This window comes from Callithrix jacchus, chromosome 18 (genome assembly GCF_049354715.1).
Source record: "Callithrix jacchus isolate 240 chromosome 18, calJac240_pri, whole genome shotgun sequence".
Lineage (NCBI taxonomy): Eukaryota > Metazoa > Chordata > Mammalia > Primates > Cebidae > Callithrix > Callithrix jacchus.
Genome location: NC_133519.1, coordinates 43,894,906 through 43,919,685, shown reverse-complemented (window position 1 = coordinate 43,919,685; position 24,780 = coordinate 43,894,906). Strand labels below are relative to the sequence as shown.

General features: G+C 37.6%; 1 protein-coding gene across 10 annotated transcripts in view; it reads right to left on the bottom strand.

Moving 5' to 3' along the window:
* The window catches only part of HMCN1 (hemicentin 1), a 532,161-nt gene that overhangs the window by 307,267 nt on the left and 200,114 nt on the right, over nucleotides 1–24,780 (bottom strand). For all 10 annotated transcript variants that reach the window (XR_013529004.1, XR_013529005.1, XR_013529007.1 and 7 more), the window contains exon 2: nucleotides 20,517–20,587. Coding sequence is in view for 5 of the 10 variants with exons in the window: in XM_035280037.3 (XP_035135928.3) it covers nucleotides 20,517–20,587 (71 nt within the window). In the remaining 5 variants the exon portion in view is untranslated. The remainder of the gene's footprint in view (nucleotides 1–20,516; nucleotides 20,588–24,780) is intronic.

Here is a 24,780-nt window from a genome sequence, read left to right as displayed (position 1 = left end):
AGAGGGTCCTGTAAAGAAAAATAAGTTTATTCTTTTTCCAAAAGAAGTTACCATACAGTATTATCTTATCTTATTATAAAAGCTCCCTATCTGATACTTGAGTTTGGTTTTATAATAATTTTAAAATATAAATTGCCATTAAAATGATCTATGAAAGAAATGTTTTCCCTCTGCACCAATACAGTAGCCACTACCTAGCCTCATGTGACTACTAAGCACTTAAAATGTGACTAGTGAAAATGAGAAACTAATTTTTTAAATTTTGTTTTAATTAAAATGTAAATTAAAAACTAAAGCAATACTAATTTTTATATTAATGACATATTAAAATAATATTTTGGATATATTCAGTTAAATAACATTAAATATGTGTATTTAAATAGATTATTGAAATTAATTTCAACTGCTTTTGAAATTATATATGTAACACATTATTTGTTGGACAGCACTACTTTAGAATTATACATTTTATTTACTAATGTAGACCTCATTCAGACTGTTAATTGTTAAAATTGTTGCTTAGATGAAGTCTTTCATCTAGTTCCTTTCCTGGCACAAGTTATTAGAGGCAAAATTTAAGTTGCTTTAATTTACTAAGGATCAAGAATCAAGGTACAACTTACTCCAAAGATCTACGAATTATTGGCTTTGTGTGTGTGTGTGTGTGTGTGTGTGTGTGTGTGCATGCAGTGGCATAAACATAATTATGTCACTGCACTCCAGCCTGGGCTACAGAGTACAACATATATATATATATATATACACACACACACACACACACACACACATATACACATATGTATATATATATACACACACACACAAATTGGCATACATAGACACACACACAAAGTTTATAAACAAAGATTATATACACACACATATATCAAACTTTATCATACACACACACACACACACACACACACACATACCCCCCTTAACCCACTCGTTTCTTTATAGTGTTTCTCTCAAATCGTGAACTGACTTTCTGATCTTTAAGTTTAGCTTTGGCAGAACAGGACTAGACTAGAGAAGCATTACTAAAATTGTCCATTTTTATAAATAAGCCTCTTGTAGGTTCATTCATGTCAGCTGATTTAAAAACTGGAGGTAACTGAAATGTCACTGAAACTATAAAAACAAACTGTTTTAAGTTTTATTTCTAAACTTTCAAAAAAAAGTAGTCCTGGCAGGGCATGGTGGCTCACATCTGCAATCCCAGCACTTTGGAAGGCCAAGGAGGGCAGATTTCAACCTAGGAGCTTAAGACCAGCCTGTGCAACAGAGGAAATCCCCATCTCTAAAAAAATTAGCCGGGTGTGGTGGCATGTACCCATGGTCCCAGCTACTCAGAAGGCTCACGTGGGAAGATTACCTGAGCCTGGGAAGTGGAGGCTGCAGTGATTATGTCACTGCACTCCAGCCTGGGCTACTGAGTAAGACCTTGTCTCTAAAAAAAAAAAAAAAGATCTTTAAAAGTCTATGGCAGTTTTCTTTTGACCTGAATACCAAATAGAAAAAAATGTAAAATAATAATCCCACACCATTTTAGCTGGTGACTGGAGCTCCAGGAAGGCAGAGTCACCCATTCATCTGATTTTAAAAGGGGACTGAAACAGGAAGTCAGGCCAGGAGATTCCCGAGCAAAAAAGCACCACGAATCTCAGCGCCTCTGTTTCAGCCAGCAGGGCAGTGGGTCATGGCACAGGAAATCACACAGATCCTGGCGCCCTTTCAACAGGCGACTGGAACACTTGGGAGACAGTCGACCATTCAACTGAAAAAAAAAAGGCTCTGAGGCAGGGAGCCAGGCGATCAGGCTCGGCTGGTCCCACCCCCACCAAAAAACAGCAATCAGAAATGCTCTGGACTGAGAGTTCCACAGCAAGTACAGCTGAACCTGGGACGGTCCAGCTCTGTGGTGGAGGGGCGTTCGCCATGCAGCCCGCCATTACAGAAAGAGTCCGCCATTTTAGAGGTGGGCTGTCATTGCCAAGGCAGTTCTAACTACACCTGTAAAAACAGGACTGCAGGGAAGTTCACACGGCAGCTGGGTGGAGCCCACAGCAGCTCAGCAAAGCCTCTGCAGGCAGACAGTGACTAGGCTGCCTCCTCGCTGGGCAGGGCAGCCCTGAAAAACGGCAGCAGCACAACAGAAACTCATAAATAAACTCCTAACTCCCAAAGCATCTGGGAAAAAAAAAAAGGTGGGGGGTATGAGTTCTGCTGCAGCACACTTAAGCGTACCTGCCCAACAGCTCTGAATGAACAACGGAGCTCACAGCTCAGCACTTGAGCTCCTATAAAGGACAGACTGTCTCCTCAAGCAGCTCCCTGACCCCCGTATATCTAAAGAGTCACCTCATAAAGGAGAGCTCAGACTGACATCTGGCGGGTATCCTTCTGGGACAAAGAGAGCAGAAGAAGAAACTGGCAGCAACCCTTACTGTTCTGTAGCCACTGCAGGTGATCCCCAGGCAAGCAGGGCCTGGAGCGGACCTCAGCAGTCCTACAGCAGAGGGGCCAGACTGTTAGAAGGAAAACTAAGAAACAGAAAGAAATAACTTCATCATCAAAAAACCAGATGCCCACTCAGAGACCCAATCTGAAAGTTGACATCTACAAAGATGACAGGTGGATAAATCCACAAAGATGGGACGAAACAAGCGCAAAACGGGCAAAAACACCCGAAAGCAGAATGGCTCTCCTCCTATGAGGGATCACAACTTCTCACCAGCAAGGGAATAAGGCTGATGGAGAATGAGTGTGATGAGTTGACAGAATCAGGCTTCAGAAGGTGGGTAATAAGAAACTTCTATGAGCTAAAAGAACAGGTTCAAACCCAATGCAAAGAAACTAAGAATGTTGAAAAAAGATTTGATGAAATGCTAACAAGAATAAACAACTTAGAGAGAAATATAAGTGAATTGATGGAGCTGAAAAACACAACACGAGAACTTCACGAAGCATACACAAGTTTCAACAGCCGAATTGACCAAGCAGAAGAAAGGATATCAGAGGTCGAAGATCAACTCAATGAAATAAAATGAGAAGGCAAGATTAGAGAAAAAAGGGTAAAAAGGAATGAACAAAGTCTCCAAGAAAGATGGGACTATGTGTAAAGACCTAATCTACTTTTGATAGGTGTACTTGAATGTGACAGAGAGAATCAATCCAAGCTGGAAAATACTCTTCAGAATATTATCCAGGAAAACTTCCCCAACCTAGCAAGGCAGGCCAATATTCAAGTCGAGGAAGTACAGAGAACACCACAAAGATATTTCTCAAGAAGAGCAACCCCAAGGCACATAATCATCAGATTCACCAGGGTTGAAATGAAGGAGAAAATGCTAAGGGCAGCCAGAGAGAAAGGTCGGGATACCCACAAAGGGAAGCCCATCAGACTCACAGCAGATCTTTCAGCAGAAACCCCACAGGCTAGAAGAGAGTGGAAGCCAATATTCAACATCCTTAAAGAAAATAACTTTCAACCCAGAATTTCATATCCAGCCAAACTGAGCTTCATTAGTGAAGGAAAAATAAAATCCTTTGCAAACAAGCAAGTACTCAGTTTTTTGTCACCACCAGGCCTGCTTTACAAGAACTCCTGAAAGAGGCACTAAACACAGAAAGGAACAACCAGTACCAGCCACTCCAAAAACATACCAAATATTAAAAAGCATCAACACAATGAAGAAACTGCAACAACTAACAGGCAAAACAGCCAGGTAGCATCAAAATGGCAGTATCAAATTCACACATAACAATATTAACCCTAAATGTAAATGGGCTAAATGCACCAATCAAAAGACACAGACTGGCAAAGTGAATAAAAAGCCAAAACCCATCAGTGTACTGTATCCAGGAAACCCATCTCACATGCGAGGATACACAAATGCTCAAAATAAAGGGATGGAAGAAGATTTACCAAGCAAATGGAGAGCAAAAAAAAGCAGGAGTTGCAATTCTTGTCTCTGATAAAACAGACTTTAAAGCAACAAAGATCAAAAGAGGCAAAGAAGGACATTACATAATGGGAAAAGGATCAATGCAACAAGAAGAGCTAACTATCCTAAATACGTATGCACCCAATACAGGAGCACCCAGATACATAAGGCAAGTTCTTAATGACTTACAAAGAGACTTAGACTCTCACACAATAATAGCGGGAAACTTTAACACCCCATTGCAATATTAGACAGATTAACCAGACAGAAAATTAACAAGGATATGCAGAACTTGAACTCAGACCTGGAACAAGCAAACCTAATAGACATTTAAACAACTCTCCACCCCAAATCCATAGAATATGCATTCTTCTCAGCACCACATTGCACCTACTCTAAAACTGACCACATAATTGGAAGTAAATCATTCCTCAGCAAATGTAAAAGAATGGAAATCAGGGCCAGGCACGGTGGCTCACGCCTGTAATCCCAACACTTTGGGAGGCCAAGGCGGGTGGATCACGAGGTCAAGATATCGAGACTATCCTGGTCAACATGGTGAAACCCCGTCTCTACTAAAAATACAAAAAATTAGCTGGGCTGGTGGTGCGTGCCTGTAATCCCAGCTACGCAGGAGGCTGAGGCAAGAGAATTGCCTGAACCCAGGCGGCAGGGGTTGCGGTGAGCCGAGATCGCGCCATTGCACTCCAGACTGGGTAACAAGAGCGAAACTCCATCTCAAAAAAAAAAAAAAAGAATGGAAATCATAACAAACAGTCTCTCAGACCACAGTGCAATCAAGTTAGAACTCAGAATTCAGAAACTAACTCAGAACTGCATAGCTTCATGGAAACTGAACAACTTTCTCTTGAATGTTGACTGCATAAACAATAAAATGAAGGCAGAAATAAAGATGTTCTTCAAAACCAATGAGAACGAAGACAAAACATACCAGAATCTCTGGGACACATTTAAAACAGTGTCTAGCAGAAAATACACAGCAATAAATGTCCACATGAGAAGCAAGGAGAGATCTAAAATCGACACCCTATTGTCAAAATTGAAAGAGCTAGAGGAGCAACACCAAAAGAACTCAAAACCTAGCAGAAGACAAGAAATAACTAAGATCAGAGCAGAACTGAAGGAGATAAAGATACAAAAAACCCTTCACAAAGTCAATAAATCGAGGAGCTGGTTTTTCGAAAAGATCAACAAAATAGACCACTAGCCAGATTAATAAAAAAAAAAAAGAGAATAATCAAATAGAGTCAATAAAAAACGATAAACGGGATATCACCACAGATTCCACAGAAATACAAACCATCATCAGAGATTATTACAAATAACTCTATGCACATAAACTAGTAAACCTGGAATAAATGGATAAATTCCTGGACACTTGCCTCCTCCCAAGCCTAAACCAGGAAGAAGTCGAAACCCTGAATAGACCAATAACAAGGGCTGAAGTTGAGGCAGGAATTAAGAGCCTGCCATACAAAAAAAGCCCAGGTCCAGATGGGTTCACAGCCGAATTCTACCAGACATACAAAGAGGAGCTGGTACCATTTCTTCTGAAACTATTCCAAACAATCCAAAAAGAGGAAATCCTTCCCAAATCATTTTATGAGACCAACATCATCCTGATACCAAACCCCGGCAGAGATTCAACAAGAAAAGAAAACTTCAGGCCAATACATGATGAACATAGATGCAGAAATCTTCAATAAAATACTGGCAAATGATTGCAACAGCACATCAAAAAGCTTATCCACCATGATCAAGTAGGATTCATCCTGGGGATGCAAGGATGGTTCAACATAGGCAAGTCTATAAACATAATTCACCACATAAACAGAACCAAAGACAAAAACGACATGATTGTCTCAATAGATGCAGAGAAGACCTTTGACAAACTTCAACAGCCCTTTATCCTAAAAACCCTCAATAAACTCAGTATTGACAGAACGTATCTCAAAATGATAAAAGCTATTTATGACAAACCAACAGCCAATATCATACTGAATGGGCAAAAACTGGAAGCATTCCCTGGGCAAAAACTGGAAGCATTCCCTTTGAAATCTGGCACTAGACAAGGATGCCCTCTCTCACCACTCCTATTCAATATAGTACAGGAAGTTCTAGCCAGAGCAATCAGGAAAGAAAAAGAAATAAAGGGTATTCAGATAAAAAAGGAGGAAGTCAAACTGTCTCTATTTGCAGACCACATGACTATATATCTAGAAGACCCCATCATCTCAGCCCAAAAACTACAGAAACTGATAAGCAACTTCAGCAGAGTCTCAGGGTACAAAATCAATGTGCAAAAATCACAAGCATTCCTCTACACCAATAGCAGACTTAAAGAGAGCCAAATCAAGAATCAACTACCATTCACAATTGCTACAAAGAGAATAAAATACCTAGGAATACAACTAACAAGGAACATAAAGAACCTCTTTAAGATGAACTACAAACCACCGCTCAACAAAATAAGAGAGGACACACACAGATGGAGAAACATTCCATGTTCATGGTTAGGAGGAATCAATATCGTGAAAATGGCCATACTGCCCAAAGTAATTTACAGATTCAACACTATCCCCATCTAGCTACCAATGACCTTCCTCACAGAACTGGAAAAAACCACCTTAAACTTCATATGGAATTAAAAGAGAGCCCGCATAGCCAAGATAATTCTAAGCAAAAAGAACAAAGCAGGAGGCATCACACTACCAGACTTTTAACTAAACTACAAGGCTACAGTAATCAAAACAGCATGGTACTGGTACCAAAACAGAGATATAGACCAATAGAACAGAAAAGAGGCCTTGGAGGCAACACAACACATGTACAACCATCTGATCTTTGACAAACCTGACAAAAACAAGCAACGGGGAAAGGATTCCCTGCTTAATAAATGGTGTTGGGAAAACTGGCTAGCCATGTGCAGAAAGCAGAAACTGGACCCCTTCCTGACACCTTACACTAAAATTAACTCCAGGTGGATTAAAGACTTAAACATAAGACCTAACACCATAAAAACTCTAGAAGAAAATCTAGGCAAAACCATTCAGGACATAGGAGTAGGCAAGGACTTCATGACCAAAACACCGAAAGCATTGGCAACAAAAGCCAAAATAGACAAATGGGACCTAATCAAACTCCACAGCTTCTGCACAGCAAAAGAAACAGTCATTAGAGTGAATCGGCAACCAACAGAATGGGAAAAAATTTTTGCAGTTTACCCATCTGACAAAGGGCTGATATCCAGAATTTACAAAGAACTCAAACAGATTTACAAGAAAAAAACAAGCCCATTCAAAAATGGGCAAAGGATATGAACAGACACTTTACAAAAGAAGACATACATGAGGCCAACAAACATATGAAAAAACGCTCATCATCACTGGTCATTAGAGAAATGCAAATCAAAACTACATTGAGATACCATCTCACGCCAGTTAGAATGGTGATCATTAAAAAATTTGGAGACAACAGATGCTGGAGAGGATGTGGAGAAAAAGGAACACTTTTACACTGTTGGTGGGAGTGTAAATTAGTTCAACCATTGTGGAAGACAGTGTGGCGATTCCTCAAGGACCTAGAAATAGAAATTCCATTTGACCCAGCAATCCCATTACTGGGTATATATCCAAAGGATTATAAATCATTCTACTCTAAGGACACATATACACGTATGTTCACTACAGCACAGTTTACAATAGCAAAGACCTAGAACCAACCCAAATGCCCATCCATGACAGACTGGCCTGGGAAAATGTGGCACATATACACCATGGAATATTATGCAGCCTTCAAAAACGATGAGTTCGTGTCGTTTGTAGGGACATGGATGAACCTGGAAACCATCATTCTCAGCAAACTGACACAAGAACAGAAAATCAAACACCACATGTTCTTACTCATAGGCAGGTGTTGAACAATGAGAACACATGGACACAGGGAGGGGAGCATCACACCCTGGGTTCTGTAGGGGGAAACAGGGGTGGGACAATGGGGGGTGGGGAGTTGGGGAGAGATATCATGGGGAGAAATGCCAGATGTAGGTGATGGGGAGGAAGGCAGTAAATCATACTGCCAGGTGTGTACCTATGCAACAATCTTGCATGTTCTTCACATGTATCCCCAAACCTAAAATGCAATAAAAAAATAAAAATAATTAAGAATACACACAAACAGAGAGTTATAAAAGTTTTCATTGTTATTTATAACAGGAAGAAAATTGGGAAAAAAATGTAAGTTTAATAATGGGGGTGGCTCAGTTAATAGAATGGAATACTTTGCCACCATTTATTTACATATAAAGAGGTTTACAATATACTGCAATTTAAAATTAAAAAGTAGTTGTAAAATAATGTGATTATGTGATTCATTAACATGATATGTATGTGGATAAATATAGGAAAGGGTCTAAAATAAATATCCTAAAATTTAAAAAATAATAATAATAATCCCTAAAACATTTATGATGGAAGAATTTGCAACTGGAGAACTTGAATCCATAAAAGGTCTTATTAATTTAATCAGTACTTTTCTTGGTGATAAGACACTCTGCGTTAATTCAACAAATGTCTACTCTGAGCCAAGTGCTGAGAGAGTATTGTTACAAACACTACGTTATTTATTCTTTACATCAACGGATAAGGTAAGCATCACTTTTAGCATGTTTGATTGACAGAGTACTAACTCTTGAAAGCCCTTTCTCAGGGTCACACAGCTGGTACGTGCAAAAGCAGAGATTTGAACTCAATTATGCCTGGCCTAAAAATCCATGCAAACTCCTGTGAGCCATTTTATTACCTTCTTGAATTTCTGTGACTATTAGCAAGTAGCTTTCTGAACACTGTATAATCAGAGGAAGAAAATTCCCATTCTTCTAGATACCCACAGAATATTGGTCATTCCTCTACTGTGGTATTCAATAAGATGTATTTCCTTCTACTTTACCTCTGTTTTTTGAAGTACTTAATAGGTGTTTCATCCTTAGATTTTGCAAAGCAATCTTCACATATTTTGGGCACACTTGACATACTCAGCCTGAGCTTTACTTAAGCCTAGCCCATCCTATTTCAAGTAACATAATTCCAGGATTGAACCCTCTAAAAGTACAAGTTTATGAAGCTAACTCCCCATGTGTTTGATCACTTCCTCACATCCCTCTCTGTCCTTGCATAAAGTCAGGATTAATAATTAACAGGATAAAATCAACATGGGTATGTAAATATATTTCCTAAAACCATAGAAACATGCACACACACACACACACACACACACACACACTCTCTCTCTCTCTCTCTCTCTCTCAAGGAATAATGGAGATGAACTGTATAATGCACAGAATTAGACAGCTCCCTAAAAGCATTTTAGAGTCTGACTTTGTTAACCTGTGCTTTTATTTGAACCCTGAAATACAGATAATTAATATCAGTATGCACAGTCCTGCTCAATATTTTGACATTTTATCTTTATGTTACTGATGTCTACAACTTCCTAGATTGCCAAAGACATTTCAGAGAGAAAAATGTGTACAAAAAAAAAAAAAAAAACAGAAGCATGTGAGCTTTCAGAGTAAATGTTATTCCTGGAATATTTTTTTATAACTGTAACTTCAGAGTTACAGTGATAACTATGGTCAAAAAATGAATTTCTGGAAAGCAAGATTAAATAAGAATGAATAGAAATATTATCATTCAAGGGATTATTAAAATGGATTATCACACTGTCTTTTCTAAATACAACACAATATAGGAGTGGCACTGGAATAAACTAAACTTTTAAACTGTGAGGAGTTGGAAAAACATGAAGTCCCTGTCCGAATTCTGATGGGAAAAATGTACATCAAATGATAGATCAGAGAGACCCAAGAATGTTAATCTCAGAGGAAGCAGGTTCCCACGCCTTATTGTTTGTCTTTTAGTCAACCTATTTCAATTCTTCAATTCTTGTCTTTTCATTGAACTTGTTTATATATCAATTATTTTCCTGGTATGCCTAATTCTAAGCAATCGAAAATTGAAACATTTTTATAGGCTTATGACTAAGTCCAAAATAATTCTTATTGGTATTACAATATTTGTCCTTATTCTAACAGGAATATAACCTATTAAAGTTTGCACTTAGTTTCAAAGTCAGACTATATTCTTTTCACATGGAACACCCATACTTGAATTGTCTTATTTGTGTAATCTGTCCTTCACTTACAAAATTTAGATATGAGACTCAGTTTCAAGCTAAACAACAAAAAAAAATATTTTTGAGACAGGGTCTATCTCTGTTACCCACGCTGCAGTGCAGTGGTGTGATCTCACTCACTGCAACCTCCACCTCTGGTGCTCAAGTGATTCTCCTGCCTCATCCACCCAAATAGCTGAGATTACAGATGCCTGCCATCATGCCTGGCTAATTTTTGTATTTTTAGTAAAGAGAGAGTTTCACCATGTTGGCCAGGCTGGTCTTGAACTCGTGACCTCAGGTGATCCACCCACCTCAGCCTCCCAAAGTGCTGGCATTACAGGCGTGAGCCACTGTGCCCAGCCTAAAGCTGAACAACATTTTACAAACAATCCATTCTCTTTCATAAAACAAAGTTGCACAATTCTTTTACAAAGAAAACAGGATGTACACGTGAAAACCATTAAATCATACTGAATCTAATTTAAAATTGCATTGAAGCAAGCACAAAATAAATGAGAATAATTACAGAGTTCATCAGTGACATGTGCTGGCTTTTATTACTTGTAGAATATATTGCAGAGATATACTGAGAGACAATTAGAACATTGTAGAGCCCAAACTTCAGATCTCCAGAATGAAAAAGAAGATGGTACATCACAGACAGCAAACTATCTTGTTCTTTGCTACACATTCGTTAATCACCAGACAAACTCAAAGAGGATGAAATCCAAATCAAAGTATCAAAGAACTGCTGACCAGAATTCCAGGCACACTAAAGGTAACAATTACAACAATGACCATGCTTTCAAATTATCCCGTCAGTGCTAAGGATTTAACTCATCAGCCACTGATTTTTCAACTCGTTGGACCTTCTTTCATGGGAGGTAGAGCTTTGGTGGCTGTTCAGGGGAGATGTTTTGTTGGGTCTTCAGAGGAGGTTCAGGTCGCTTCAAATAAAATATTTATAAAAATTGCACTATGTACCAGTCACTCAATATCCTGATTAGTAAATTAGAAAATGTTGTGCCTAATACATTAAAATATATCAAAAGCTTTATAATTCACATGAGTTATAAGGGACAGTGAGTGGTCCTTTGAAGAGGGAAATAGGATGGAGATAACCAAGAATAACAAAAATAGTGAAAATATCTTCTACTTATCAGAAGACATGTAGGAGTACACAGGGTTAACTGCAGGCAAAAATGGGAAACAAATTATATCTTGGTATTCTCAGTCACCCTTCAGTAATCCTCCTCTTCTTGGCTTAGAGAATTCTTTCTTACCAGCTTTAAGGATTCTGTATCTTTTTTATTGTGACCTTCAAAATTAATACACTGCCATTACTCTGGTTGGAATGGATTCCCAGTCCCACCTAACAAGTGGCTCCCTTGTTTGCTTAGGGAGGTAGAGCCAAAGCGGGCAGGAACAGGGTCTAAGAAGGTCTTACTAGCCAATCATCATTTGCTTATTCAAGGAGGAAGCATTCACCATACCTATACTTGCTCTGAGCAGACCTTCTTGCTCTCAGTTCTTCCTCTTTTATGACCCTTTCCTGGTTTTCCTCTCTGCTAGTCAAGACTCTGCCTAGCCATAGAAATTGCTCTCTTCCTTCTGCTCCAACACACACATATGGATTTTGCATGCCTTCCAGCACAGTTGATATTATCTTTGTTATTGGCTAGTTAATGAAGACTATAATGCTGTGATTCTTTATTTCACATGTTTAAAATATCTTTATGCTGCTTGTGTTATTTCCTCTCTTGGCAAAATGTAAAAATGCATTTTTACTAATAAAATCTTTATGACTTAGAAAGATATCACATTATGAGACAGTTTGAGATATATACATTTTACATTGTTTTTAGAACTAGTAGTCATTTTAAAAAATGATGAAATAAGATCCTAAAGGAGAAGGCTATATATATGATAGAGCAAATAAATGAGAATTTTAAAAAAATTGCCATGAAGATAGGATAGAGACCTAGTTTAAATGTTTACATAAGGAAACCTGAGAGACTTAGCTGATGACAGAACCAGTATTTAATAAAAATGTAATAAGCCTGCCAAAGAAAGCTGGTATCAGCCTACAGCATTAAAAGAAGCTTCTCAGACATTGCTCCAGAGGAGTCCCCCAGGTAACACCTGGTGACAAAGTCCACTGTTATCAAGTCTTTAACTAGTATTACTCAGGTCTAGGGTATTGACAGGTTGCTGGAAGGGATTCTAGCATCTGATTGTGTAACTGGACAAATAATAGTCCAAATCAATTCCAATATTAAGACTCCACGACTCTCCTGAAAATTTTTTTCAAGGTCTAGGACTAAAAAACATGCTTCCTGAGAACTAACTGCTCCTAACCAATTTGGATAGAGAGAAAACTCTAATTTTCCTTTATGTCCATTTCACTGAAAATGAGGTTTTGTTTTGTTTTTTTAACTGCAGCTGCTAGCAACTCTAAAAAAAAAAAGAGATTTATAGTTTTCTTTAGGAATCCTGGCTGTAGATCAAGGAACATTCTCCCAAGGAAAATGTTTTGATCTGCATCCTTACCGTCACCTAAAAACTGACAAAATCAGATTTAGTACTTATTGTGGGGAATAGAACAATCTCTTGGTTGCCTAAGTAGCATGTATGGAGTGAATCATAGGTTGGTAGATTCTTTCTCTTAAATGCTATTTGACCACAGGAATCTGCAATATTTACCAGGCAATGACTCATGTATTTACCCTTAAGGATATTTCCATAAATGCACACTCCGAAAAGAAAATCAAGAAATTTCTCATTACAATCCATATCCATCCCACTCTAAACACCTGTATATTCCATTTTGAAAAAGCAATCCAAAGTTGAATAGCCTTCTATATTCTTTGTCCTTTGAAGTTTACACAAAAGATCATTGCAAAATCAACCAGGTGTTTGCTTCTGGATAGGGTACCAAAATGGATACCCGAAAAACGACCAAACATTCCCATTCCTGTCCTCCACCATCTTGTTTCAGTCTCAGTCTCTATTCCTTGTTCTCTGGGGATATAGCATTGTTCGTCCCTCAGAGAATTCTTTACTCTAGCAGAAACTCTAATAGAAAACTCGAACTGCAAACTAAAGTTTTAACAGATGTTTCATTCAGGCCCAAAGAAGTTCCAACTCCAAAAATAAAAACAATCAAAACATTATCTACAAATGTACCTATGGTACACACAGTACCTTTCAATCTCTTAAAAACCTTTTGTTCTTGTTTCTCTCCAAAGTGTGCATGAGCTTAAACAAGCTTATCAGACTTCATAGCAAGAATATGTACCCAGGAAAGCCAGGGATTTTATTAACAACTATGTCATCTGCTACTTGCGATTTTTGGTGGAGCAATTACTCAAAGTGACTTGAGACACTAATAGAAATAAAAACATTTAAGAAATAAATTCATTTTTTTGAAGGTGATATCAGCCCTAGACATTCATCTGTCTTTAATTCTTTACTTTCCTACTGTGAAGTAACATACAAAGAGAAATTATATAAATAAATATGCTAACTTGATTAGAATAATAAGGTTATTTAAACAGATATTTAGAAGGAAAGCAGCAGAGCAATAAAGGAAACTGACTTTGGCATTGCATACCTCCAGATTTGAGACCAGATTGGCTACTTGCTATTTTTGTGACCTGAGTAAGACATGCTACCTGATATCAAAAAGCTTGAGATTCCTCATTTGTAAAAAGAAATAGTAATATTTATGTGGGTATAAATTGAGAGAATGATTTTAAAACACTTGCAAAACCTTTTGCAAGGTACATATTCCAAAACTGTTGCTCATTTACGCCACAAACATTTGGGGATTATTTCCCTTAAAAGAACTTTGGAGCACTAGAGCTAGCAGTAGCAATAGATAACATTTATTGAGCCTGTACTTTAGGCCAGACTCGGTTCTGCTTGAAGGTTTATACATACCATGAGTTAGACGCCTTATTATACTTTCTTCCCTAAATTAAATACAAGCCAGTCCTCCTTTAAAGTGAGAGAGAGAGTGAGTTAGTGTGTGTGTGTGTGTGAGATATTTGCAAGCAAATGCATATTACGAAAACTTAAATGGATATTAAAACTGCTTTTCTAAGTTGAATCATTCCTAATCACGTCCAAAAATGAAAATCAAGCCTCTGATGGCTCATTATATCTGTATCCATGCTGGCATATAATGCCTTTCCTTTTTTGTCTATTTTTTATTTGCTTTTTTCATTGTTCTAGCCATATATGTTTGATTTTAAAAATTCATACTGAAGAATTCTCTATATATCTAGATATTAAAGTTACAGTTTTACACAATATACTTTTTTTTACATACTAGAAATAAGATAAAGTGTATATACCAAATTGACATAGTAAATTATTCTTCTAAAATCAGCATTATCTTATTCTCCTCTTTTTAGAAGTCTTTGCCTGTCTGACCAGGGTTATTTCATATTCTCTGCAGGCAGTTAATTCTACCAACTGTTCTATAGCAAAACATTCTTTGCCCCCTAACCTCAGCCTGGTAAAGTTTAAACCTATTTATTCTCTTGGACCTCACCCTATCTTCGTCATAATTCTGTCATGTTGCTATGTGACAATGCTTTTCCAGATATTTTAAATCATATTCCTACTTTTTAAAAAATTATATTTTATTAAAAGACTTTACTAAGGAGAATTAAATTATGTGTGAAGTCTTGATTTGGGGGATCAACAATTTATACAAAAGTTGGAATTGTAATCTCATTATTGTAGAGATATCTTGGTGTTTTGAGGGGGGTGTGTGTGTGTATGTATATTTATACTTTGAATGTTTGACTAATATACTTTTTGTTCTTTAAAACATTTGGATAAAACACTTGAAAGCATATCACTGCCAATACCATTTTCTAAAACTCAACAAGCTTTATAGTTTCTCATAAAGAATGTGTCCCGAGGCAAGGCTTTGCTCTGCACATTTACTAGGACATTAATTTCCAAAGAGCTGTGTGATTTGAATACCATTTGCTGTCATTTGTCTTCCCTTCTTTTCCCCAGAGAGAAAGCACAGTTGTTTTCAAGTTACTTCTCTGTGTTCCAGATGAAAGAGGATAAAAAAAAATAAAACTAATGGTATAAATTTAATAATTTAAGTGTAATAAGTGTTTGCTGATATTTTTTCCTGAAAAATTTTAGATTGTCTTTTCTCAAGTTAGTTCTGTATCTCTAGAAGAAAAATAGCTGAGCCTGTTGTAATGTTAAGAGATGATTAATTTACTTCAAACTGAATTCACTTCTCTTGCTTTCAAAACCAATTTAAATATGAAGGCAATATTTTTAAGAGTTTCCGTTTCTTAATGTTCAAGCTAGTTTAATAGGACAACAATACCTGTCGTTCTTAATATCAGTGATTTCGGGGGTGTTACTAAAAATGGTAGGAGGGGAACTAAAGAAGGGTTTGAAAATCATACATAAAACAAAATGCAGTATCTCATACTAAAATTTTATAAAATCTGTGAAGTTTCTCCAACTGATTAATGAAATAATAAAGTATTCCACAAGCACTGAACAGAATGTATCCTTTAGGTTAGTGTTAAGTGACAATGTAGACTAAACTTTTCATATTTAACCTTTAATTCATTTTTTATCACTGATTTAAGAAAGAATAATTCACTAAAAACTTTGAAAGTAAAAACCCTTCCATGGTATTCCCAATGCCTGTAACAATGCCCAATGCTGAATGAAGGGAAAAAGTAAGTATTTGATTTTTTTTCCCTTGCTGGTTGCTCTAATTAAGCATCCTTTTGGATCTTATGACAGTACAAAAAAGGGAGGGGGGAAGAAAATCCCCTAAGATACAGCCTGTCCTGAGGAAACCTACAGTGAAATAGACTCCAGCTTTTATGCATGGGAGAAAGAAAGAAAAAATATTTTTTCAACAGAGGTAAAATTATATGATCCTATAGAGTGTCTGTATCAGATTCAGTTCCAGAGGGTGGAGGAAGACCTTTGGAGAGGGAGTCAGGGAGTATGAGTCAGGGATCAGGATCCTTCACCCGGGAGACAAACAGAACAAGGAGGATCAGGGCACTCCCTAGAGAGCCTCAGAACAAACGAATGGGAGAGGCAGACAATCAGGAAGTTTGTGCCAGGTCTCATTAAATGTAGGTATCTTTGTTCTGGCCAGATTTTCAGGAACATAAGCTAGTTGTAGTCTCACAGAAATAAAAAAAAGAATGACTACAATAAATCACTTCCTAACATTCTATCTCCCAGAAATCTCCATTGTTTGGCCCTTGGGATTCTCTATAATGCAATAAAAACTGATGGTTAGGGTTTTCAGGTATTTTCTATACCATCAAGTAAAGTTTAAATAATATTTGATACAGTTTTACTGTTAAATGTACATTTTTTTAAAAAGTCATCTCAAATGGCACTCATTCACTCAACTGTTTTTAAAGTCTACCCTACTGCAGACACTGGTTGATCTTCCAGATGAAGCACAGGCTAATACTAGCTACAGGACTCCTGTCCTCAGGAACTCAGTGCAATAGGGGCATATAAAAGCATTTAAACAACCAGAACAATGCAGTTTCTAATGTCCAAGATCCATGAACATGATATAAATTTCTATGGAGATTTTTTCAGATAATCTGAACATCCCAAGTGGCAAAGAATTTGCTATATTGAGGGAGAGAAAAGTAAATAGCAAATAAGCAGCAAAATAATGACTAAAAAAAAAATGCCATGGTATAAGAGAAAGGAAACGGAAGAATGTGGGTGCAAAAAATGTCAAAAGAAATGAAAAAAAAGAAAATTAGTCAAGAGATAATTATATAAATCTACTTACATATTTATCAAATATAATTCAATCTACAATTTACAAATGGAAACATGCACAAAATAGAATCACCTTGAATATACATTTGGAATGCCAAACTTTACATTTCACACCCTATGCCTCAATCATGCTCATTACTATCAAGTTATTTATCCAATAGTGAAACCGATGAAAGTATTATACTTCAAACTCCAATTTAGACTCCATGAATCTGTACATTCTGTTGTATTTATTCAATTAAAAAGTGAGCATGTTCTATACGCCAGTCCTTTTACTGGGGGATTCAATAAGCTAAATTATACACAGTCCTTCAATATGAACTCTCAACTGCTTTGTGACAGAGAAAGGCAGTGAGAAACGACTAGGCCAAGAAAATAGGGCAGAATTCTCTGAGGAAGTGATATTATTCGAGATAGACTTTGAATATAGAATTTTAAACTAGGTTAAGGGAGTGTGGAAATTAGGGAAGACTGAAGTACAGGAACTTTCTGTGCAAGAACAGCATGTGCCAAAGTGCCATGAGGAGCTGGGTAGGGACAGGGGTATGGGGAGGCTCTAAGCAAGGCCCCTGCAGCAGAGCACAGAGCCTGGGAGAGAGAGTGGCACTAGATGGGAATGGAAGGTAGGATGGTCTTAGGTCACTCAGAACCCAGAGCCATAGGAAGAAGTTAGTGAGGCGGGGGTAAAGAGTCAAGTAGTTATGGTATAAGGCAGAAACTTTCAGAGATGTACTCTGAGATCCCCTTGTCTGCAGAGTAGAGAAGCTAGGCCTGGAAAATAGAAGCAAGAATAAATGCAAGAAAATTCCTTGGAAGCTTCTCTGCATTAAAGATACGGTAATTGGGACTCAGATGGTGCCAGAAGAAATAGAAGCCAATTGATTTAAAAGGTGTTTAGAAAGTTGAAAACAAGACTTAATAACAGTTGGACTATAAAGGTAAACGTACAGGGTATATTAAGGAAGTATCCAGATATTTGGCTGGGTAACCAGAATACTATAAGCGTCATTCACAAAGGTAACAAAGAGGAGACAAAAGCCAAGGATTAAGGACCAAATTTAGGGTACTGGAAAAAGAACATTCATGAATTTCATTTTAGAAGGCCATGTGCCATCCAAGAGACTGAAGTGTGGGTCTGTTCCTCAGGAAAGAGGTCAAGGCTAAAGCATATTTACATGGTATAGACGATTGTACCTAAGGAGAGGATAGAAAATGAGGAAACGCCAATTTCAAAACGTTGAGCAACATCAATATTCAATGGCCAAGTGGAAGAAAATGAAGTTTTCTAAGAAGTTGAGTAGGAAAAGGAAGTGGGGATGAGGGAACAAAGTGTCAAGCAGGAAGGAGAGTCCAATGTTGCAACATTTCCATTGCATTTAGCAAAACGGATATCACTAGTCACTAGCTAATGCTACTTTGATACAGGGAGAGGAATGGGAACTAGATTGAAATAGATTGAGGAATGAATGGCAGGGATGGGACTCAGGAAATGACAGCAGTAAACATACAAACACAGACCATGTGCTTGGCATTGAAGGAATTGATAGAAAAGAAATTATTTGTAAGAGGACTTGAGAAAAATACAGAAGCTTTTTGTTCTTTATTTTGTTTTGCTTGTTTGGTTTTTGTGTTTGGTGAGAGTTGTCTGTATGTTTTTTGAGACTTGAACATATATCCTTAAAAGCCAATGAAAACTTTTTTTTGGCTTTCTTTTGGAGACAAGTTCCCACTCTGTTGTCCAGGCTGTAGAGGAGTGGCATGATAATAGCTTATTGCAACCCTGGACTCCTGGGCTCAAGTGATCCTCCACCTTCAGCTTCCCAAGTAGCTGGGACTATAGGTGTGCATCACCATGCCTGGCTGAACTTTTTTTTTTTTTTTTTTTTTTTTTTTAGAGACAGGGTCTCACTATGTGCCCAGGTTGGTCTCAAGCTCCTGGCCTCAAATGATCCTCCTGCCTTTGCCTCCCAAAGCAGCACTGGGATTACAGGTGTGAGCCACTGTGCCCAACCTCAGTGTGAATGCTAACAGTTGAGAGAAAGTTTGATGTTAAAATCCCAAGAAAGCCAAGGAATTGAGATTAAGTGAATAAGGATAGGAGAGGTGCCAGATGAAGATGGATTATATGCTATGTATGAAGAAGCAGAGGGTTTCATTTGTTTGTGACTGTGTGTGAAAGTGAGGTCACTTGCTCAGAGTACATCATCTGTTGAAACAGCCAGTAGTAAAAGGATGGTGAGATAGAGGTTTAAGGAGAGTGAATAAGATTTGCTATTGTCATGGAGAAGAAAGGAAGACTTTTGTTGACTAAAGAAACATAGTAACATCATGGGAATAGTAAGAGTCCATTTGAGTTAGGTGGCTATGAATTCATCGGAGAATCAAAGGGTCATGTTGTGAAATTTCAACTGCATTTGGCCACTCATGAACAAGCATGAATAATGCAGTTAGGGTCATTCAGGAATGAGGTTATGTCTTTTGAGCAGAAAGGCAATAGACAAAGGAGAAAAAGTAGAGCTGTAATTGATAAAAACTCAGAGCTATATTAGAAGTGAAAAAACAGGAAATCTGATGGCCTGGGAGAAAGCGTAGGAGTCAGTGGACTAGAGTGCCTGATGAGGGTAAGAGAGTGGTTGTAGTGTGAAAAGCTGCACCAGCCTGCTCAGTGCACAGGGAATCGCTGATTAACCTGTCTGAAATGCCTGAGAGAGGAAACAGATGATAACAAAATCTAGGGGACGTTTGTGGGAACAGACGATTAAGAGTAAAGAAAAGGTCATGGAAGATTACTAGTAGGTCAAGGAACTGAAAAGGGACTGCTCTGACTAGGTCATTCTCGTAAATGCTGAAGCCACTCAGAATAATGGCAGCCATGAGGAGAAAAGGCAAACAATGAGGCAGGTACCAATAGCCAAAATGAATGATGAAAAGTGGCCAAAAAGTCTGAGGATAACAGAGGCAGAGACCATACAAGGTAGCATAGTGAAACAGCCTTGGAGAAGCATATTTTTTCAATGAGTAAATTCAGCACCAGAAGAAGATGCATAGCAACTTTACCTCTAAGTTCTGTTTTCAGAATAACATTTAAACCAATGTGATTCATTTTCTCTAATAACCAAGTTATATTTGCAGCCAAACATTTCATATGACTAACAGCAGCAGAGAATATCAAAGTTACCTTAGTTATGCCATTTAATGTTGTGGGGAAAGAATTATTAACTGTTCCTTATATTTCTAAGCAAAAAGACTTATCTACAGCAGGGGTCAGCAAACATTTTCCTTAAAGGGACCAGTCTGCCAAACCTACTCAACTCTGCCGTGATGGTATAAGCCAGCCTTAGGTAGTACATGACTGGTGATATTTCAAACCCCATCTGTCCTATTTCCTTACCCATTATTCAATTCATTCCGAACTCAGGTGGAGCGCTGGGGGTGTGGCAATTATTGGGTCCATTAAAAGGCTAACAATTACTTCCTTTAGATTTAAAATACAAAGAAAATCAGCCAAAGGCTCATGATTTTCCACTCCCCATGAGAACACTGAAAGCAAGCACTCACCTGAACATACAGCTCTCTGAGTTCATATTGAAATTTCTTGGGATCTGTGGTAATTGTCACTGGGCCAATTTCTGTGAAGATAAAAATGACATAGGTCAATAAATAGTAATCAATGGCATTTAAGACTTTATTGTGTTTATGGATGTCTTTCCACTATGCACTACATGGTTACTTATTAAGAAGAAATAGCAAAATACCAAATACTCTTTCTCAATTTGTAGCTACCAGAGAATAACTTATAATTTACTATAAAGTACGCATATCTAAAAGAGTGAAGTTTTAACCATGGGAAATGCAAGTAGTAGTAAAAAATGTCACAGGACAAATATCAGGAGACCACAGTTCCAGCTCTTTCTTATTCTCACCAGTCAGTAAATATTTGTTAATAATCACTTTGTTGTTAGAATTTAAATGAATCACTTATTCATTTGTAATTCAGTTTGCCTAACTTTAAAGTATAAATTTGTTTGCAACTTTTCTGTAAGTCTTAACTCATTCAAAATAAAAAATTCGGTGCTAAACAAAAAAAGAAAAAAGTGAACATTCACTGCCTATTCCATAGGTTTTTAGGAATTTGGAGATGTACAGTTGCAAGGACATTAACAGTGCAGGAAGTAGTCCCCATAACTTTTTTCTGGTGGCTGGGTGGCTGACGCTAGCTATCGCTTGCTAGCCTCCTGGACTGGCTTTGATTGTAACTATTTTCAGGGCTGTGGCCATAGTCATGACTGCCCAGATGTACTACACAAAACCACTGCTTCCAATAGGAAAAGGTGGGGCCGCTGCCTTCCCTGGAGAGCCAGGACTTAGATCCTAAGTCAGGTGAATTGAAGGATCCCAGATACCATGGGTTAACTTGGAAATCTGTATATACAGATATATTTGCATTTTTGGTTGGATACAGCATGTCTATAGTAAATATTTTAGTCCCCAAACCGTTTTCTCTTTAAAAAATAAATCAACTCCTAAAATAGGTAACCTAAAAGTGGCCATTTTTGGTTATTGAGATACCATAAATACAAATGTAGGGTATCAACTACTTTCCTCAGATGGAATCCATGCATTCAAGTAATAGTATTAAAATTCATCTAGGTATCATGTGCTTAGATATATCATCTTAAATTCTCAGGGTAGATGAAAAGCTTCCTATCTTATGCAATGAAGATGTAGACTTCATTCAAAAGTATAATGTGCAACTACAACACAAAATCATAAAGATACTTAACATTTAGCTTTTATAAAATATTTTCTAGCTTTAAAGGCATGCTGCTCAAAAAGGAGTTTATAACTCTAAAGAATAATTAATTAGCCAAACCTTCAATAACAAGCTACATATGGTACTAAAACAGACTTTAGTATTTTTAAAATAAATGAGAAACTGGAAAGGAGCTACCATTTGTCTGCCATAACCCATGTAATTTTTCTTAGAAATAACAGGAAAAAATGCCTCAACCTTTCACTATAGATTAGACACTTTGCAGTTTGCAACAGGAGTGGAGAAGCAACTGGAGAAACTGTGAAAATGCAAACATCTGCATTCCATACAAAGCAGAACAGTCATTAGCTGTGTCCCAAGTATATGGAAAATGGGAGAAGCCTACTCCCTCAAGACTAAACAAAGGCGTACTTTGCAAAGGAATGCAAAACAGCAAAGAATATGCCAGGCAGTTACACCCTGACATGTAAATTGTCAGTAGCACTGTCAAGCCAAGCTTCTATGTTCCCACATTGCATAATCCTGAAATAATCCAAGAATTTAAAACTCAAGAAGTAGAAAGAAATACAAAGAATACTAGAAAAAAACCAATTATATAATAAAGAGTGCAGACATGCAAGGACATTCCCTATAGTAATAAAAATGTCTCTGAATATGTGCCTGTTCTTCACAAGTGGGGATCAAGGGCTGCTACTAAAATCAAAGCACCCATTAGCTTTCATTTTAGTGAACCAGAGACTCTCAAATATACACCTGTTTTCAACAAAGATAGGAAATCTCTCTTCAAGCTCATTAACAAACAATTTCGCAAGCCATACTGGACAGCTGAGATAAATCTTTTATCAGTTATGAGAAATACTCAGGAGAAGGAACAGCTTGCTGAGCTGCCTATCCCTCCAGCTGTAAGCATCCTTTCCAATTCATTTTAACTGAATGCTATGACTATCTGGCAAAATCAGCCCTCCTCCCTTTCAGAACTTGCTTCCATTCCAGTCTTTCTTTTCACATAACAAAGCCGTGTGCCAGTTGTGTCATTAGCAATTTCCTCTTTTCTTCCTTTTCACTCATGCTGGTTTCATCCCCTGCCAAGCCTTTGATAACATTCAGCAGGTACAACTTTGTCCTCTCTTCCTGCCTGAACATGGTCCTCCATTGCTTTTAGAATTAAATGGCAACTCTCAAAGGTAACCCAGGCCCTCACTACAAGCTTCAAACTTTGAAGCTATTGCATTTCCTTACCATCCCCATCAGCGTCCCTTTTGTCTTTCTCCTGCCCATGTACCTCTCAGTCTACAAGGTCTAACTTAAACCCTATCTTTTTGAATGTTTTGCCTTTTCTCTAATTTGCTTTACTGTTGTCCTGATAACATTATAACAGAAAACGGAAGAATGAAGCTGCATATTTAACAAAATGCAGAGATTATTTTCACATGATTCAGCTCATGTTATCTAGTTGTTTACAAAAAAAACTCACCCATAAAAAAGAAAATGCCCATCAATCTCAAATATAAGTATAGAGCTAGAAATGGCATTACAGATCATTTGGTTCAATCCCATTATCATACAGACAAGAAAACGTGAGGTCCAGAGACAATGAAATTGAAAAACGTTGTTAGTGAAGAAAGAGGTGAATATATCTGATACTATATCTAATGCTGGGTGACCTATGAAGCTCACTAACTTTCCCTTCTTTCCAGCATCTCTATTCTGTGAACCATATCAAGACTAATTTCCTTCTCCTTTCCTCTGGACTATGGGCAGGATGAGCTTCTTCTGAGTCTATAATTTTAATCTGATGCACATAGTACCCAGCATTCTTTGTTGTCAGATGCCTGGATATTTTTAAAGGGTTTTGTTTTTTTTTTCTTGAGACAAGGTCTTACTCTGTCACCCAGGCTGGAGTGCAGTGGCACTATCACAGCTCACTGCAGCCCTGACCTTCCAAGGTTCAAGCAATCCTCCTGCCTCAGCCTCCCAAGTAGCTGGGAGTACAGGTATGAGCTACCAAGCCCAGTCGATTTTTTTATTTTTTGTTGAAACAGGGTCTCATTATGTTGCCCATGCTGGAGTGCAATGGTGTGGTCACAGCTCACTGCAGCCCTGACCTCCCAAGGCTCAAGCGATCCTCCTGCCTCAGCCTCCCAAGTAGCTGGGACCACAGGTATAAGCCACCATGCCTGGATAATTTTTTAATATTTTTTGGAGACAGGGTCTCACTATGTCGCCCAGGCTGGTTGGGTGGATATTTTTTAATAGACTGAGTATCTCTCTTGCCTTGTACATATTATAATCAACCATGCAGAGCAAATTTGTCAGAAAATTGCCTCTCAAATCTATTTAACAAAAATATGTTGAACACCTATTTTCAGTTGCCACTAGTAACATAAAGATGAATGAACATGGACCCTGTCCTCAGAGTCTCATTAGTCTAGCAAAATAAAAAGGTAGATACATAATTACAGTATGATATAGTAAAGGCAGAAATAAAAGTGTGGAAAAGGTAGTGTAGAAGCACTAATTGACAGAGACTTTTTTTTTCTTTTCAGGAAGAACCAAGGGAGAGTTCAAAAATGATGCGAAAGTTATGGATTTAAAATTAATTAAAACAAAAGTTATTTATTCATAGTGATTCTTTTTAAGTTCTATATATCAAGTTCACAAGGTATTTACATCTTGTAACAAATAAGTTATTACATATCACTACCTATATTTGCAAGAACTTTTATAATTCACAATACTCTATAACACGTGGTGACCCACTTTAAGCCTTTTAACAACCTCATAGGGTAGGTAGAATAGACATAATTATATAGACAATAGTAGCTGAAGTGATTAGCCAAAGTGGCCCAGCCTCTTTAAGGGATACACAATACCATGTGCCAGCAACATGATAGCTAGCATCTACCATACAATACTATGATTGCCTGATTGCTTTAATCATACCTCCATTGACTGTCAGCAACTTGAGGGGTTAACTGTCTCAGTATACATTCAGTAGATTTCCAATAAGTGTTTGAATATAGGAAGAAGGGGGAAAAGGAAAAGAAT